A 19,555-nucleotide genomic window follows, 5' to 3' on the forward strand; every position below is an offset into this window, starting at 1 on the left:
TCATGTGGTTCCCTTTTCACGTTGTCTGCCAGATGTTGTGTATTCATGTAGCTGTGAGCATTTCGAACAGAAATGCTTTACAGAGCAGAAAAAGTGTCAGAGTGTGGGGGCACACTTGGGGTTAACGGTGTGAGTGTGACTGGTAGCTATGACATCTGCAGGTGTTGCTTATATGCTTACATTTGTATTGATTTTCTATTTAAAGGGATCGCTGTCTCTTAAGATTTCTACTACCCTTGGTCCCTTTTTTGACCTTAAGGGTTTCCTTGTTTCTATTTCTGTACTTAAGCGCAATCGCTGGAGTGCAAGGAATTACGTTATTCCTACTACTAGTTCCTAGTGTGCTCTCCTTTTTCCCTACCTCCCTCTTTTTCCCCCCTTCTGCTACACCACCACCCTACCCCCCTCCCCTACACTTTGCATTTATTACCTTTTAACCTTAGACATATGTCACACCACGCTTCCCTATACACTGACGATTAAATTAAAATATTTTGCGGGGTCCATCTCTATTCTCTGGACCACTGGATACTCCTAGCACAACAGAAAGCTCTATTTTTGAACTTAGGCAGTTAGAGAAAACTACCAAGAAATTTATTAGGCTGCAACTGATGGTACGAATGCTCCCTGAGTACTTGAAAACTGACACAATACCTGCATACTTGCAAGTACGCAACACCCCTGGAGTTTGCACTGACATTAAGAAATATCACACTGGGATTAGCTACATTGGTACAATGTGCTCAAGACACTGGGTGGTCTTCGGCATTGATATAGCTACAGAGGAATTAACAAACTTGAGATCGAAATAAAAGACATTGAAAAACAAATCAAAGAAGACAGTAACATCAAAGACGCAAAAACACATTTGGACAAGGTTGAAAAAACTGTCTCTGAATTCTACAGAATAGAACAGAACAAGAAAATCACCAAAGTAAAATGAGAAGTAAAAAAACTACAAGATTGAGAGAACTTACCCCATCTTAGTCAATGACTTCTATTGCAATAGAGCATACCTGGGACCACGCACACAACGCCCGTTGGGTAGATTTAACAAACAACAGAACATTGTAGGGTTCTCTGACACCTCTGCTGATTCATCCTATCTTTCGGACTCAGGTGAAGGTCCAAGCACATCCAGAAATTGGAACAGCAACACTGATTTTTTAGACAAGGATCAGGGACGCCAAGCCAACCGGAGTACTACGCGACGCCCACGCTCGACCCCCACCCTGGTACAGTGCACCAGGAGACAGTCAAACACGGCAGAGATATTACCAATGGTGAGACATCGGATACACAACACAAAGAAGGCCATGACTACCAATACCAATAAAAGGTCTGACCCAGACTCTGAAAAAGAAATTGCATTACTCAGTAAGGGCTTATCTTTTGTCCCCACTATCAAACCAAATTTTCATGAATTACAAATTGAACTTCTGCGTTTTTTCAGGAAGATACGTCTCCAAGCATTTTTCCATGACAAACCTTACACGCCACCTACAGCATACACTACGTTCCGCCCAAAGTCTATTTTTTCTCCACCTTAAAATAGTATACCGGTTGAGATTCAGGCATTCGAAAAACTTGTCCTGAAAGACAACTCTGATCCATGTAACCTTCCCCTGAAAGAGAAGAAGGCTTTACTTGACTTGAAACAGACTGAAAGTCTAATTATTAAACCAGCAGACAAGAGGCGGAATCTTACTCCAAGATCTAGGTGCTTACACCCAGGACAACTATCCAGACCAGACCATTACTTAAGACTTCCATCTGATCCCACTGAGGAGATCCAAACACTTATTCACGACATTACAGAGGATGGGTTTACACAGGGAGCAAGAATGAATTTTTATATCTTAACACCAGATCACCACGTACACCGGTGATATACAATTTACCCAAGGTGCATAAAAATGCCCTCTCACCCGAGGGCCTCCCGATAGTGTCTGGGTGCGGATCCATCTTGGAGCCCTTGGGCTAGTATGTTGACTATTTTATTAAAGACTTTGTGCTGAATACGCTTTGTTACATTAAGGACACCATGGCCATGGTGAACCTGGTGGAGGAACTCCGCTTTGACCCTGGGCATTGCCTTTTGTGCACAGTTGGCGTCAAGTCACTTTATACAAATATCCCCCAGGAGGAAGGTATTGATGTCATTGGTATTGCCCTTAAATCAAGACCCCACCCACATCCAGTCCACACCTCGTTTATTTTCCACTTACTCAAAATTTGCCTAACCCGTAACTTTTTCTTTTTCAATGGTAATTTTTACCAACAAGTGAAGGGAACTTCCATGGGTGTTGTTTTTGCGCCAAACTTTGCTATTCCGTATATGGGCTCGCTAGAGACACAGAGAATTCTATCCCCTCTAAATCCATTTCTTCCAGCGATATTAGAATGGAAGAGAAATATAGACAACATTTTTCATGATTGGAACGGCACTGAAACTCTGCTCCAGTTTCCTGACTGGCTAAACACACACAGCATTAAGAGAATTAGAAGAAAGGGTGTGGAGTAGTGAGGGAAAGATTTCGATTTCTCAAGATATAGAAAAATAGAGCATTGTAAGAAAAGGTACACGTGGGAAGAATGCCATTTCCACAATTGGGACAGTTACAATTGGGTATGTACCCGTAAGCTAAAGCATATTAAACAATTAACCATTTTAAGTGTAATGTGCAGAGCAATTAACCATTTTAAGTGTAATGTGCACAGCTCGCATACCACCGCTAATGGCTCCCACCCGTCGAGCACCACGTACAGCGGCGCATTCCCCTGACTTCTCTTCCCCGTGGACGGACCTGGTGCACCTCATTTGACTCATCCCGGTCAGCCTTCACTCTGATACCGCCATGTTCCTCTAAACCACCCGGTTGCCACTCAATCACTCAATCTCATTCCTGGCTTTCCTCCCTACCCGCAGGCTCTTTTCCAAACCGGACCCCCAGTTAGTTACCGGCAACTCACTAATTACGCCCCATCCTGGACGATTCCTCATTAACTCACCTCGCCGGATCCTCGTTGTGGACAGACCATCGCTTAATTGCCTACCCTTCTATTCACGATCCTGCAAGGGTACACGTGCCCATCCTTCGATAAACCTTGCCCAAATTGCCCGATTGCCGTCACTCCAGGCCACCACCAACCTTCACCCACTCACCTTCCCCCCCAGGTCGCCCGTATCCCTTTAACTCGGATTGACTACCGCCAGCATGATTTATCAGATTGCGGATCTGCTCATTCAGGGTAAGCCTCCTCTCTCCCATCTTGCATGCTCAAGTTCTCACCGACTCTCTGCAAGTGGGTTTCTAATCTCATTCCCTTTCTTGACGCGCTCATTATTCATTCCGCTGCACCAGCCCTCCTCTTTGCTATTGCTGGTTTTCAATTACCACCACTTACTTTTTGGGCTACTGTTTGGATTACAAACCAATTGTCATTCACCTGCACAAATTAATTCTATTATCTAGTTGGAAGTACCATGCAATAATTTCCACGACTTTCACTGCAATGCTCTTCTGGAATTCTTAATTTTCAAACTCTCTACTACTCCCACACCTTGGCGCCAGCGCGTGTATGTAAGGTTATATTTAGTTACCCATGTGGTAATTCCACGTTTCTTATTGGATGACTGTGTTCATACCTCCACAATTTAAACTCGTTCCCTTTTATTTCTCCCATTTCCCTTTGCTTCTTACTCCTTCCTCTTTCCCCTCACTTACCCAGGCTACTTCCCAGGCATTTACTCTATTTTTCAGTCCAGATGATGATCCCAGAACCTCTCTTGGGATCGAAACGTCGTTGACACCTACATCTTAACTGTATACTGTAGGGGTACAAGATGTATTTCTCATTGTGACTTTGACATATTGACATTTTTTTCTTCCTAAAAGTCACCTTTAAGTCACTTGCCTGTGGTAAGGAAATCGGCTGATTTCTCTTTACCCTGTCACGTCTAGCTCACTCACTTTGTATATTTTGGTATGTTTTTCATTATTTGTGAATACATTTCTCGATGCTATCAATTTAGACACAAATGGAGCCAATCTTGATTGTGATATTTCGGCTACATTTGTATTAATTTTCGATTTAGAGGGACCTTTGGTCCCTTTTTTGATCTTAAGGGTTTCCCCGTTTCTATTTCTGTGCATATATCGAGTATGTCACGCTTGATTAGTAGTCGCATGGCAGGGTTCGCGGGTAGAGGAACTGCCAAGGTGCCAGGATGCCAGTCATGGGAAGGGCTAGAAGGGGGATAGATTGTCATATATGTAGCCTTAACTATGGTGGGTATGAATGTTTTATTACATCTTGAATATAGGGCGATACAGGGAGGCTGTCTGTTGGCTAGGAGGTGCCTTCGAGTGGAGGAGTCCTGTAGATGGCAACAACAAGTACCTACGAAGGCTGCTTGCTAAGGTGAATTTCAGGGAAACATTCAGTGCTTGCCTTAATTACATCCTTTATCAGCATAATTAAGTTTGAATACATTTCACAAACTACTGTGTTGCTTTTTAGAATATATATTCTAATTATATGTGAGGATATATGCATTTTCTCAGAATATGTGTGGATGTTCCCTTAAACATTGCAGGTATTGGGTTCTTTATTTGTAAGGATGTTACCATGCTGTTGATTCACGTTAAAACATCCAGCCACACTGAGGACTTCCACAGTATCGAGTAACCCATCGTGACTGTCAAAACAGATGAGACTCAACCACCAGTATTGACAATGCAAAGTATTGGTGCCTGAAACAGCCTTAGATAAGAGGATCTGGATGCAATATAATCTGTTTTCTAGTAGCATTCGCTGCAGGGATACCCAATGTATTTTTAATATTATGTGACATGAAACAGGTAGGCACTACAGTGCTGACAGGAATCTGAATGTAGTGTCATCCCTTCCAACAGACATGCTGCGATTTTCTATGGCAAATAAAATAGTTTAGTAATCCAAGTTAAAGTCTACTGTCATAGTCTAACCTAAAAAGGGAATACGATTATTACATATTCTTTACAACACTTTTAAGGAGGTAGCATAAGATGTGAATACCACATACACTTGTCAAGACAAGTGTATTTGTCTGCCGACTTTTAATACCCAAACGTCTGACCAGACAACCCGGAATTAATCCAGCCACATCCTGAATGGCCAAAAGCTAGAAGATCTGAGTTTTTTTTGTCATAGTACTACTCAACTATTTGGATTTAGACGTAAGCCAGTTATGCTACAGGAATTGGCAGTTTATTGTAATTTTTTTAAACATCTTCATATTTGTGATTTTGTCGCTACATCAGAAGATATAGTAATGACTGCTCGCACTAGCACAGCGATTCAATAATGTCAATATTTTTTATGCTGCACATCTTAGGGTTGTACACCAATATTAGTTGTAAGCTATATACCGCCTCCCAGCACACCTCGAGCTGTATCACCCCCCCCCCCCTCCCATACTATATGGTCACCTGCTATCCGCCTTTCTCCGCATATCGTCTTGATGATTGGGACATGTCCGATCATGAGTTTAGTCGTCTCCCAGCTCTCGTCAGGTCGTAGAGCTATCCTCAGCTGGGCTCCCTTCTTGGTGACCCTGACCGAGGGCCTCTAGCATGGCGTTCCAGCATGCTACATGCTCTTGGCCCCCTCGTCTCGTCGTACTCGGTTTAGTCTGACCTCCTCTGCCATATCCTACTCCTCCAGGTCTCGTCCCCATTTAGGGATGTCGGTCCCCTTGTGAAAAGTTAATGTGTTGCTATATAGTGCTAAGACAGTAGTAGGCGCAACTGCAAATTTGTGCTGCATTTTTCCATGCTTGGGCCTCGGGATTACGCATGAATTGACGAACAATTATCTTGAATACTATGCGTATAACTCTCCCCAGCTGCATGGTCACCTTTTCCCAGTACTCTCGCAGTTTGCTGCAGCACCATGCCATATGCAGGAACTGGGCTCACCCTTGGCATTCTGAAGTCCTGACCGGGTAATCTTCTGCAATCTGGCAGGCATAGGTGCAGTGAAGGTAGTTGAAGTGCGTCAGTCTAAAATGCACATTACTCGCCACATCATGCACTTGCGCACAAGCTGTTGCCCATTTTTCCATCAGTGGGGTCGGTAGACCAGCATCCCTTGCCTGCGCACTCTACTAAAGCTTTGCCATTTCAGTACAATTTTAAGTGCTGCTGCCCATGCTGAACCCACTTGTTTTGTCAGTCACAGTGTATGAGGGGGCTCATTAGATAGGTTGGTAGGGCCCATGTGGGAGTCCCTCTTTGATCAGTGTGGCCCTCACACTTAGCACCCCAGAACACCATTCTGCTGCATGCTACAATGTGCAGCAATACAGTAGAGCTCGAGATCCGACAGTCCCAGTCCCCCATCGACTTGATCCAGCTTAAGTACCGACAGGCATACTCTACTTCTCTTTCCCGCCCAAACGAGAGGAGTTATCAGTCCATCAATCTCCCAAAATACAGGCCTCTCGATTGGGTATATTGAATTCTGCCACAGGTTATAAGCAGCATGGTAGGAGAACCTTTTTTGCTAGCACCTCTCTACCCATCACTGAGAGCGGAATATCCAAAACTGTACGGAGGCTATACGCCCCTGTAGTACCTTACACAAATTGTGCTCATAGTGTGTTGGTACCGTGTGCTTGCCCCAGATCTCCAGGTATCTAAAAATCGAGCTCTTGCATGTTAGGCCTAGAGAAGGCAGCTGTGATTGCTTCACAGTTGCAAATCCCAGCCAGGGGGTAAGGTAGAGTTTTGTACCTGTTTATTGCGTACAGGCCCAAGACACTCGCAAAGGTGTCAAATCCCTGCAGTAGCATTGGTTTCAACTCCCTGCGCCATGTGACATATACTAGCTCGTCGTCCACATACATGGATACTACATGCACTCTTCTACTCACTCGTATGCTCCATGGCTCCATAGCCAAATTGTGAATGGCTGTATTTCCAATGCCAAGAGTAGAGGTGACAACGGACAGCCTCGCCTAGTATCCATCCCCTCCTTCCAGCTGCGGGATCGATGGCCACCTGATCACACTCTTGCCATCTGGTTTCTATACAGCAGTCGGACCCAGCGGAGAAAGTTTGTGCTAATGCCCATTGCCCTGAGGACCTCAAACATATAATCCTATCCCAGGCAATCAAATGCTTTTTCAGTGTCAGGTGACACAAGGGCACACTCGTCCAGGGTCTGTTCAACCGAGGCCATGACATGGGCGAGACACCATATGTTCATGAACCTGTTATAAAGCTACACTGGTGCTCATGTGCTAGTGTACCTATTCTGGGCAATAATCGGTTAGCTAATGTTTGATGAGGATTTTAGTGCCTGCATTAGCCATGGACAGAGGATGGTATGCTCCCATGTCTACAGAGTCTTTGACAGGTTTTGCCACCATAACTATAATGCCTTCTCTCATTGTATCTGGCAAATGGTTACTATATTTGGCCTCTAATTATATTTCCACAAGTTTGTCTGCTAGGATGTTGTTGTACTTAGATTTCCTGCTGCTCATCCAGTATTTGTGTGTGTAGCTATGGAACCTTGGATTGCCTGATGACTGTGTGGAATGCTGGTGTGCCTGGTGGACTGGAGGAATGACAGTTGGAGAGAGGTGGCTGAGCAAAAAGATGCAGCTCCTGGTGGGGCCTTGAACTAACCATGAATCATCTTGTAACAACTTATCTACATTCAACTACCTTCATGTAGCTTATAAATAAACCTCTACTTTGGTTTACCTCGTGACTACAAATGTTCTATTCAACAGATGTCAGAGTACGTTTGATAGAATTCATGAGGAAAACATACCCGCCAGGGGTCTTACACATGGGCAATGGACAGATCACAACCATCACCTCTCCCTGAGTGATCTCTAATTACAAAGTGTCAACGTCTGCCTTGGAGAGCTGCAGTAATCAGAGGGGCCATAGGAATGATTGGATCTGCTCCAGATCCACAGGGTCCGAATTCACATAAAGGGCAGTCAAGTAAGCTGGTGCTAGTGTTTTGTTTATGGCAGATTCTGTCATTGTCACAGTCCCATCGGGCCTATTCAGCGTTAGGATCAGTGAGGTAAAGGCTTCTTGCTTCAGCAGCTAAGCCAGCAGTGTTCCTGATGTGTCCTCCTCTCTGTGAAGTTTCTGCCTGTAGTCTCTGAGCCTGTACTGATCCAGGGAATCCTACTTGTCTGCCGTGTCCCTCTGAAGATCCAATGCCTCCTCCGTTCGTTCATCTCCTGTCCCCTCTCGGGCCTGCAGTCCTGCAAGTTGAATCTTCTATCGCATCACTGTACTTCGGAAATGTTGGTGATACAGTATACCTTGGACATGCATTCGACACGGAGAACTGCTTTCAATGCTTCCCATTCTGTCACACGTGTCTCCGTGGCCCCCCAAATATTGTCTACATACTCTTCTATGGCAGCTTGTATTATTGCTGTAAAGGCTTAATCCGTGACTGCTTCTGGAGGTAGCTGCCGAGTCAGCGTCCACGCTTGAGGCCCTCATCTCTCGTAGTCTATAGCTGGCTGGGAGTGATCAGAGAGGAACCTATTGAGGTAACAGATTGCTTGGTTCCAAAGGCTAAACTCCCTAGATAAAAGGATACGGTCTAGTCCGACTGAAGTGTGCGCTAGTGACATGAGTATTGTTTATCTGCAGTCCAGTCGTTCCTTGACCTCTAGTAATGCCTCTGACATTTTGGGTTTAGTGTGGTATTTGGAGGGGAGAGGAGGGCTACCTACATCACATCTAAAATGGAGTAACATTTTCCAGCCCAAATTAGTTGGAGATCAGAATATGGGTGAGCATTGTGTAACAGTGCAAGAAAGAACTCTTTGTCATCAATGTTAGGTGCATATGAGTTTAGAGAGCCCCCCTCCACCCTGTCCAGTAATCTGTAAACCAAAATATAGCGACCATTGACATCTGCTGTGGAGTATCTATGTTGAAAGGGCATCCCAGACACCACCCATATAGCAAGTTTCCAGGCACAGGAGGAATATGTGGAGAACAGCTGACCACACAATTTTTTCCTCCGTTTCCCAGCCTCCTCATCTGTTAAGTGTTTCCTGTCACATGGCTATCCCATGGCGCCTGAAGTAGGCATGTGTCCTATATTGTTTTGGTAGGTGTAGGTGTTAAGGTCACGTACGTTCCATGTGGCTAGCCTTAGTGAGGGCCTGTGTGTGGCACCAATATTGCATGTCAAATGTAAGTGTGCGTCTGTAGTACTAGCCGGGGTCCACAGTCCCATCAGGCAGAACACTATTTGTTCTATGTGATACCTCTCCTGCACTGCATGTGTATGGTGTGCATTGAATAAAATTCCCAACTCCCCCCCACCCTGGTAAACACCCTGCTATCCAGCCAACTGCTGCTTCCTCATCTCACCCAAACCATGGTGAGAGCCTAACACAAGGTAGTTAACTCAGCTACGATCTTAACACATTATGGGGACGGACCTCAACTCTTGAGTGCCAACAGGCTTGCAATTACCCAGGTGTCCACCTCAGGGGCAGATCCCTCAATCACCCAAGTGCTGCTTGCTTAGGTGTGGGGGCGGCACAGGCACGTAATGAAACTGCTCTTTGGCTCTTACCCCAGCCGGCCCCAATCTCTGTATGCGGTTCACGCTCAAGGCGCTTCTAGTTGGCCAAGCAGTCGTAGGGCCCCTCCAGAAATCAAGTGTCAATAATGACTGAAAACTTACATTTCAATATGATGTATCCTTTACAACCGATCACCTCACCCACCTGCAATCTGGGACAGAATTCAGCCCTGCACAGCATTGAAATGTTTCCCCGGATTTCTCCTTATTCATAGGGGTGTCTTTCACTCACTGTCCAGGGCCTGACTCCGTTGTCCCCTTGTCCGGGTCTTCCGCCTTTCGAGGAAGGTTCATCTCTCATGGAGATGGCAATTCAGTGAATGAGGGCCTAGTCTCCAAGTCCAACGTGCCATCCTTGCAAACCATCAGTCACTCCTTTGGTGTAGCCATCTTTTCTCCAGACTGGATCCCCTGTTGGGGCAGGCGTCTTTGACGATTGTCTCCATGGGGGGCGACCCGACTTACCAGTCGTCACAACAGCCCTTGTTCTCCCAAACAGTCCAGCATGTCATCCGGGCATGGAAGAAATGCAACTTCCCCCTGGGTGGACCATAAGGGTGGCAAGAAAAATGTGCTTATATTTGCATTACATTACATTACATTGCCTGCAGTTTCTGTTTCACAGTTTGCACTGTTGGTGTAACTTCTGTGTGTAATCCAGGAAGATGCGGATGGTTTCACCCTCATAGATGGGGTCCCAATCAATCGTCACTGCTCGCAGGATAGCATTCCTGTCCCTGTAATTCAGAATTTTAGCAAGCATAGCGGTGCTCCAGGAGGTGCCACCGGAGCAAATGCCCTGTGCTCTCTCTCAATCACAAACATCTGGGAGAGGCCTGCAGGCTCCAGTGCCTCCTGTATACATTTATTTATTTAGTGAATTTTTATAAAGCGCGGACATTACCTGAAGGTGTCAGAGCGCTGTACAATAGAGCCAGTTATGTTTCAAGAGAAAAGTGTTACACAATAGAACATTACAAAGATAAACAGGAGTCTTAAAAGGAAGGGTACACAAACACAAAATCCAACACAGCACGCAAGGGTGAGGAATGTACAAGAAAAAATACAAATTTACAATGATGAGTGAACTTCCTAGAGGGGCCTGAGAATGAAAGTATTAGTTCTGAAAGTGTCTTTGGAAAAGAAGAGATTTGAGGTCAGCTTTGAAGATCCGGGTAGAGGGTGTGGCACGGAGCAATGGGAGAAGCGAGTTCCAGATTCTCACTACATTGCCTGAGAAGGATTGCGCCATCGATCTTTCCGTTTTGAAGTAGGGGGCCTCAAGCAGAAGCTTTTCCGCATTGCAGGAAGGTCGAGAGCCTCCAGACAATTTCAATGTATTTGCCAGGTAACGAGGGGAGGACGTGTGCAAGGCTTTTTGTGTGATGCAGGCAGTTTATCGAAGAGAGGACAGGATAGGAGTGACGTGGTCGCTTCGTTTACATCGCTCAAGGAACAGTTTGGGTGCCTCTCCCTCCACTCATTGTGGAAATCTGATGAAGCGGAGGTTGCTTCATTAGGACCTGCCCTCCAGGTCCTCCAATTTGTCCTCCAACCGAAGACCCTGACCCGCAGCAGTATGTTCTGTGATCCGTATGTTTGCCTCCTCTGCCTTCAGGCGCTGCACCACCTTTTCCGTGGCTCGTGAGCGCTCATTCAGCTTGTGCTGATCTGTTCTTTCTAGGTTTATCTCGAGAGCCAATGTGTCAATTTTATGTTCCAACTTGTGGCCTGTTTGCTCCATTGGCCATCAGGATGTGTGTACCCGAGGGCTTTTGCGTCGCTTTCACCCAAGTGGTGGTGTCATCTCCTTTGTTCGTGCACTTTTTACCACTTCTAGTTCCCCCGACGTCCTGGTCTATGCGAGTCTGTTGCATTGGGCGTGGATGATGGTTGCGCCCCAAGTTGTACTCCTCGATAGCACCGCAGTGGGAGGGACGATTATATGTGCACTCACTCGGGTCTTTCCATGCTTGGGGGGATCCAGGGTTTCCGGCACAGTCCCTAAGATAGAGACACAGCTCCTGCACCTTGACGGTGCCCCCTCGCGTATCTTAACATGCACCTCCACAGCCAAGTGGCCTATATGTGCACAGTACTCCATGTTCAGCAGGAGGGGAGACAGTATGGGGGGTTTGCCAAGTATTAACACGACTCTCCTGAGCTGCAAGGATTATCAGTGCTTTGCATCCAAGACTCAGCACGTGGCCAGGTGCCCTATCCCAGCAGCCCATGCGCACCTGTGCTGCCAACAGGGTTAAAGGCACGCCCCATGTGAACACCAAACGACACCTGCGGGTTACTAGTAATGTCCCCAGTTAGGATGATGAGCTAGCGGTGCTGCTGGGTGATTTGCTGCCCCTCTTGTGTGGCTGCCTCCACCAGCCAGGTGGCGGTGGGGGGGAGAGAAAGGGGAGTCAGCCTTCACTGACTGCAGTGCACTGTTCCCACGCCGGGAGCTTGTTTCCTTCCCAGTGTAAGAATTGGCTTTTGTAGTTTGGTTTGCCCTGTTCCCATCATGCACTGGGACAGGAACAGACTAATTTGCATACAGCCAGGTTCTGAAACTGGGATGGTGCAGTGAGCTAAAAAACGGTGTTGGATCTAGCCCTGATCTCTTGACTGGGTGAGAGCTTTCTGCTTAATTCAGAGACTCTGTCCCTCACCACCCCTTGTTGTAAATATTTTTGTCCACCCTAAGCGTGGAAGGGTATTCTCAGATGTGAGACCCTTGCTCATTGCACCATCAGGATTCAAGCAAACCGGGCCGAAGACGGCTGTAATGCCAGAAACCGGTCCCCGGGAGCTTGTTTCCTTCCTAGTGTAAGAATTGGCTTTTGTAGTTTGGTTTGCCCTGTTCCCATCATGCACTGGGACAGGAACAGACTAATTTGCATACAGCCAGGTTCTGAAACTGGGATGGTGCAGTGAGCTAAAAAAACGGTGTTGGATCTAGCCCTGATCTCTTGACTGGGTGAGAGCTTTCTGCTTAATTCAGAGACTCTGTCCCTCACCACCCCTTGTTGTAAATATTTTTGTCCACCCTAAGCGTGGAAGGGTATTCTCAGATGTGAGACCCTTGCTCATTGCACCATCAGGATTCAAGCAAACCGGGCCGAAGATGGCTGTAATGCCAGAAACCGGTCCCCGGGAGCTTGTTTCCTTCCCAGTGTAAGAATTGGCTTTTGTAGTTTGGTTTGCCCTGTTCCCATCATGCACTGGGACAGGAACAGACTAATTTGCATACAGCCAGGTTCTGAAACTGGGATGGTGCAGTGAGCTAAAAAACGGTGTTGGATCTAGCCCTGATCTCTTGACTGGGTGAGAGCTTTCTGCTTAATTCAGAGACTCTGTCCCTCACCACCCCTTGTTGTAAATATTTTTGTCCACCCTAAGCGTGGAAGGGTATTCTCAGATGTGAGACCCTTGCTCATTGCACCATCAGGATTCAAGCAAACCGGGCCGAAGACGGCTGTAATGCCAGAAACCGGTCCCCGGGAGCTTGTTTCCTTCCCAGTGTAAGAATTGGCTTTTGTAGTTTGGTTTGCCCTGTTCCCATCATGCACTGGGACAGGAACAGACTAATTTGCATACAGCCAGGTTCTGAAACTGGGATGGTGCAGTGAGCTAAAAAACGGTGTTGGATCTAGCCCTGATCTCTTGACTGGGTGAGAGCTTTCTGCTTAATTCAGAGACTCTGTCCCTCACCACCCCTTGTTGTAAATATTTTTGTCCACCCTAAGCGTGGAAGGGTATTCTCAGATGTGAGGCCCTTGCTCATTGCACCATCAGGATTCAAGCAAACCGGGCCGAAGACGGCTCTAATGCCAGAAACCGGTCCCCAGGAGCTTGTTTCCTTCCCAGTGTAAGAATTGGCTTTTGTAGTTTGGTTTGCCCTGTTCCCATCATGCACTGGGACAGGAACAGACTAATTTGCATACAGCCAGGTTCTGAAACTGGGATGGTGCAGTGAGCTAAAAAAACGGTGTTGGATCTAGCCCTGATTTCTTGACTGGGTGAGAGCTTTCTGCTTAATTCAGAGACTCTGTCCCTCACCACCCCTTGTTGTAAATATTTTTGTCCACCCTAAGCGTGGAAGGGTATTCTCAGATGTGAGACCCTTGCTCATTGCACCATCAGGATTCAAGCAAACCGGGCCGAAGACGGCTGTAATGCCAGAAACCGGTCCCCGGGAGCTTGTTTCCTTCCCAGTGTAAGAATTGGCTTTTGTAGTTTGGTTTGCCCTGTTCCCATCATGCACTGGGACAGGAACAGACTAATTTGCATACAGCCAGGTTCTGAAACTGGGATGGTGCAGTGAGCTAAAAAACGGTGTTGGATCTAGCCCTGATCTCTTGACTGGGTGAGAGCTTTCTGCTTAATTCAGAGACTATGTCCCTTACCACCCCTTGTTGTAAATATTTTTGTTCACCCTAAGCGTGGAAGGGTATTCTCAGATGTGAGACCCTTGCTCATTGCACCATCAGGATTCAAGCAAACCGGGCCGAAGACGGCTGTAATGCCAGAAACCGGTCCCCGGGAGCTTGTTTCCTTCCCAGTGTAAGAATTGGCTTTTGTAGTTTGGTTTGCCCTGTTCCCATCATGCACTGGGACAGGAACAGACTAATTTGCATACAGCCAGGTTCTGAAACTGGGATGGTGCAGTGAGCTAAAAAACGGTGTTGGATCTAGCCCTGATCTCTTGACTGGGTGTGAGCTTTCTGCTTAATTCAGAGACTCTGTCCCTCACCACCCCTTGTTGTAAATATTTTTGTCCACCCTAAGCGTGGAAGGGTATTCTCAGATGTGAGACCCTTGCTCATTGCACCATCAGGATTCAAGCAAACCGGGCCGAAGATGGCTGTAATGCCAGAAACCGGTCCCCGGGAGCTTGTTTCCTTCCCAGTGTAAGAATTGGCTTTTGTAGTTTGGTTTGCCCTGTTCCCATCATGCACTGGGACAGGAACAGACTAATTTGCATACAGCCAGGTTCTGAAACTGGGATGGTGCAGTGAGCTAAAAAACGGTGTTGGATCTAGCCCTGATCTCTTGACTGGGTGAGAGCTTTCTGCTTAATTCAGAGACTCTGTCCCTCACCACCCCTTGTTGTAAATATTTTTGTCCACCCTAAGCGTGGAAGGGTATTCTCAGATGTGAGACCCTTGCTCATTGCACCATCAGGATTCAAGCAAACCGGGCCGAAGACGGCTGTAATGCCAGAAACCGGTCCCCGGGAGCTTGTTTCCTTCCCAGTGTAAGAATTGGCTTTTGTAGTTTGGTTTGCCCTGTTCCCATCATGCACTGGGACAGGAACAGACTAATTTGCATACAGCCAGGTTCTGAAACTGGGATGGTGCAGTGAGCTAAAAAACGGTGTTGGATCTAGCCCTGATCTCTTGACTGGGTGAGAGCTTTCTGCTTAATTCAGAGACTCTGTCCCTCACCACCCCTTGTTGTAAATATTTTTGTCCACCCTAAGCGTGGAAGGGTATTCTCAGATGTGAGACCCTTGCTCATTGCACCATCAGGATTCAAGCAAACCGGGCCGAAGACGGCTGTAATGCCAGAAACCGGTCCCCGGGAGCTTGTTTCCTTCCCAGTGTAAGAATTGGCTTTTGTAGTTTGGTTTGCCCTGTTCCCATCATGCACTGGGACAGGAACAGACTAATTTGCATACAGCCAGGTTCTGAAACTGGGATGGTGCAGTGAGCTAAAAAACGGTGTTGGATCTAGCCCTGATCTCTTGACTGGGTGAGAGCTTTCTGCTTAATTCAGAGACTCTGTCCCTCACCACCCCTTGTTGTAAATATTTTTGTCCACCCTAAGCGTGGAAGGGTATTCTCAGATGTGAGACCCTTGCTCATTGCACCATCAGGATTCAAGCAAACCGGGCCGAAGACGGCTCTAATGCCAGAAACCGGTCCCCAGGAGCTTGTTTCCTTCCCAGTGTAAGAATTGGCATTTGTAGTTTGGTTTGCCCTGTTCCCATCATGCACTGCGACAGGAACAGACTAATTTGCATACAGCCAGGTTCTGAAACTGGGATGGTGCAGTGAGCTAAAAAACGGTGTTGGATCTAGCCCTGATCTCTTGACTGGGTGAGAGCTTTCTGCTTAATTCAGAGACTATGTCCCTCACCACCCCTTGTTGTAAATATAGGCATCAGGACAGGGCAGGTAAGTGTCCATGCTCATCAGTCGGAGGGAGCCGGGAGCTTTGTGCAGGCCTGCAATGAGAAGCTCCTCCTCGCCGCCATCCCTGCTCCAGCCGCATATCACCATTCTCAACGCGACAGCAGACCAGGACGTCCTCCAGTCTGCAATCCTGCAGGCCCCAGGTGGTGTGCTGCTGGTCTGCATGCCTGTCTCGCCTCTGAGGTCGCCTCTTCCCTTCTGGAGCTGCCTTGCGGGTCAGGGATCTCCGAGTCACTGGCTGTTGTCTGTGGCCAATTTGTTAGTGCAGGCGTGGGTCAGCTTCCTCCAAGTTGCTCTCATTACAGGGGATCTAGGCCAGATTTGGATGTGGGCCGTTGACCAGTGCCCGTCCTGTACAGGTGCAGTGTATTTTTGGGGTTCACGTCGGGCACTCCCATGCCACGATGATGCAGGATTTCTAGAGCAGCTGCCGGAGCAAACCTCAGAGAGTGCCGTCGGCCATATTGTCAGGCCAAGCCCCCACCTGTAATTAAAGTAAGGGTCAGTTAATGTATTTTCTTGAGTGATGAAATCTGATATTCGGATTAAAAGTTTATGTGAAGAATGACTGGTCCCACATGCACCCCTTTTCAAATTATTTTCCATGGTACATCCATTAAGAGAATATTTTATGTATAATGAATGTTGCCTACTTACTAGCTTTACAAGATCAAATAAACATGGTTGTCTGTAACTTTTTAAGTTGTTGAACAAAAGTGTTTGACTTTCCTTCTTGCTTTTCAGGTTCCTGATTGTAACCGACCATTTCCTCAAATTCCCGGCATTGGTGGAAACCATATTTGCCAAACTGAGCAATCAAGAAAGGTAACTCCAAAACAGTATAGATGTTCACTCCCCCTATTGAGTATCCATTTCATATGGTTGGAAAGGTGTGGTTTTCTAGTTCTAACCACATTTCTTAATGCAGTTTTTTTTTATCAGCAATGGTTTAAAATTGTTTTGTGAACATTGCATCTTATCCACAATTGACTGTAATTCGTTTACGGTTGCAGATGCCATGTTGATGCCATTTCTCTATAAAGATATATTAAGATAGGGAGAAAACCTTGAAGCCAGTATTTCCTGTTTGTGCCCAGACCTGTGGAACACGACACCCAGCTTCATTTTGCAGCCATGTTATTAAAGATTCATCAGAAAATATTACAGTGACGCTGTAGAATCTGTACTCTCTGTGTTTTAACAGCTTGAATGGCATTCCCAACTCCATCTTAAACATAAAAATACTTTGTTGCTCCAAGATGCACCAATCCCTGATTTGATAAAAACATATGGAATTCCTAATCGAGTTGTGCTCAGAGCAAATGGCTCTTCGTTAACAACCTGGGCATGTGCAGCATTCGTCAAAGAGCAAGTCACTGGGAGGGTAAGTGAGTGAAAACAGTAAAAGAAGACGGGTTGCTTACAGAATGAGATCGCCGATCAGGGAACAATCAAGACAATCCATTCTCGTGAAAGGAGGAGCGGTTCATACGGGCAAAAAGTTAATAGAACGTTTACAGATTCTTAACAGTGGTGCAAGATGTGTGACAGTTTGACCTGATGCTAAACTGCCTCTTTCCTAAGGAGGATCAAAACATAACATTCTCTGGACAAGTAGCTATAGTTTGCAAGAAAGTGATCCCATATCCAATAAGCAAATCAATTAATGACATACAGTCGTTAGGCACAGTTACATTAAACGTCTTGAGTGCAAATGTAAATGTTTGTGTATTGGCAAAAATAATGTAGATTTTTTACCAAATAAAATGTCTTTGTGGGTCAGGTCCATTATAAGTCTAGCCCCGTGTTTAGGTTGACTGTAAATGTTTCCCCCCTTGGTTTACCCCAATATTTAGGGCTGTGCAACATGTACCATAACACTCCCCTTATTATTTTTTAACAAATAGTTATCATATACAAAGAGCTGGCTAAATGTTAGGTCTTATGCATTTTCCTTCCTAAATGTTATAAATGTTATTTCTCCTTGATAGATGTGGCTATTAAGTACATTTTGGAGTGCATGATTGTGCTATGCTTTAAATAGTTCTTCCAGAGTCTGAAGCCTCCTTACTTGGACTTTTTGGCTAGGTTTTATTCTCACTGTCAGTATTTGCTTTTGCTGGAAAGAGTGTATTATTTAGATACTAGTGAACTGCTTCACCTAGCTCGCTCACTTTCATCTGATGCTTGCTCAGTGCATTATGTTGATGACATCACCATTTTGTATTCTTTACCAGCAAAGAGCTTTCTTGCCCACAAGAACAAACACATAAATGTGCTTGATACCCTCAGAGAAATGCTGTTTGCTTAATCAGCAAGTCAGCAGGTTAGTACCAGAGATCCAATGATCTCTGTATGCTGCTAGTTGTTTGTTACCTAATTCAAGGCAATTCCAAGAATTGGACAAGGATGGCTCCCTCAAGTAATGTGACATGCTTCATCATTTGCCACCTCGTCCCACCCTGGTAAGATATTACTACGAGGGCGGACTCCACCTCAGAATGGGGCTTTTCTGAAGGGGTTCTTAGATATTTCTTCTCTCAGGACAATGATTTAGGTCCAGTTTATGACTTTAAAAAACCATGGGATAATCCACTAAAGTATCCTTTAATTTGGTTGTATCCCTAGTTAATTTAAAGATTACCATGGGGTAAATACAGGAGGCATACTTAGGTGTAATAGCCAGTATGCGTCACTGTACAAATAATTATGCCAACATGTTTCTGCCTCTAATCGGCCGCGGGTCTAAGGCATTTGTCAGGGCCATGTCAATGCCTCCTACACTGCAATTAGTAAGTTCTGGGTGGGCTTAGATATAAACAGAGGGACTACCTTTCAACTGGTGTCAAATTAGTGATAACCTAGAACTATTTAGCTAGGTGCTTCATGGTCTGTTCAGGGTGGGTCTCTCATGTAGTCACACTTTCATCAAGGTCGAGACCCCACTTGTCACCTAGCTTGCCCCGTTGAACAGCCGTGCCGTCAAGCCTGTTGGACAGAAAAAGAAGTGCATACAAAATCAGCCTATCCTTTGACTGATCAATAGTAGAATCATTCGAGCCATGGGTTAGCCAAATTGAGAAAACCTAGGGGTCTAGTAGGAAAATAACATATAAGTTCCTATTTGTTTAAACCTACGTCTAGCTCAGTACAAATGGTAGGAATTGAGACTAAAAAGTTCTCACAGGACACGCAAAAATCTCAAATGTGGGCCACCAGTGATTGTAGATCAATAGAACCTTGTGTAGGAATCCCATCCAAGACTTGTAATGATCAATGTTATCATCTGGTCATCCGTAGAGTCGTGTGTCTCTAGATTATTGAGACAAAGATCGTACCCTGTGGTGGATAAGGGTAGTGACACGCAATCACTGTTGGACCATGTGATGTTGATCAGATGGGATCAAGTGCAGTGCAAGAAAATCATAAGCGGTGAATTAAAATAGGATAGAGAACCTAGGATTTTTTTTTTAATAGGGAAGGTCTCTTCCTGTTAAAAATAAGAACAGCGCAATAACATAGCAGTTTAACCAAATAGCTGCAGGGGGGCCAACATGTTTCAGCCTAGTGGTAAAAGGGGACCCAGGCTTTCCTCAGGGCCTCTGTTCTCAAAAGTAATGCTACTGCATGAATGTGAATAACGTGGCAAAGCAAAAAAAAATTTCAATAAACAAACGTGAATAACATTCTGTAACAGCAAAATGTTAGAACTGGCTATTTCTGGTAGGCTAAGG

The 19,555-nt window shown here is 45.8% G+C and overlaps 1 protein-coding gene across 1 annotated transcript in view; it reads left to right on the forward strand.

Moving 5' to 3' along the window:
• The window catches only part of ATXN10 (ataxin 10), a 1,037,424-nt gene that overhangs the window by 522,917 nt on the left and 494,952 nt on the right, over window positions 1-19,555 (forward strand). Inside the window, exon 6 of the mRNA XM_086952750.1 lies at window positions 16,566-16,646. Within this exon, the coding sequence (XP_086808876.1) occupies window positions 16,566-16,646 (81 nt within the window). The remainder of the gene's footprint in view (window positions 1-16,565; window positions 16,647-19,555) is intronic.

The sequence above is a fragment of the Lissotriton vulgaris genome, chromosome 1_2 (assembly GCF_964263255.1).
Source record: "Lissotriton vulgaris chromosome 1_2, aLisVul1.2, whole genome shotgun sequence".
Classification (NCBI taxonomy): Eukaryota; Metazoa; Chordata; class Amphibia; order Caudata; family Salamandridae; genus Lissotriton; species Lissotriton vulgaris.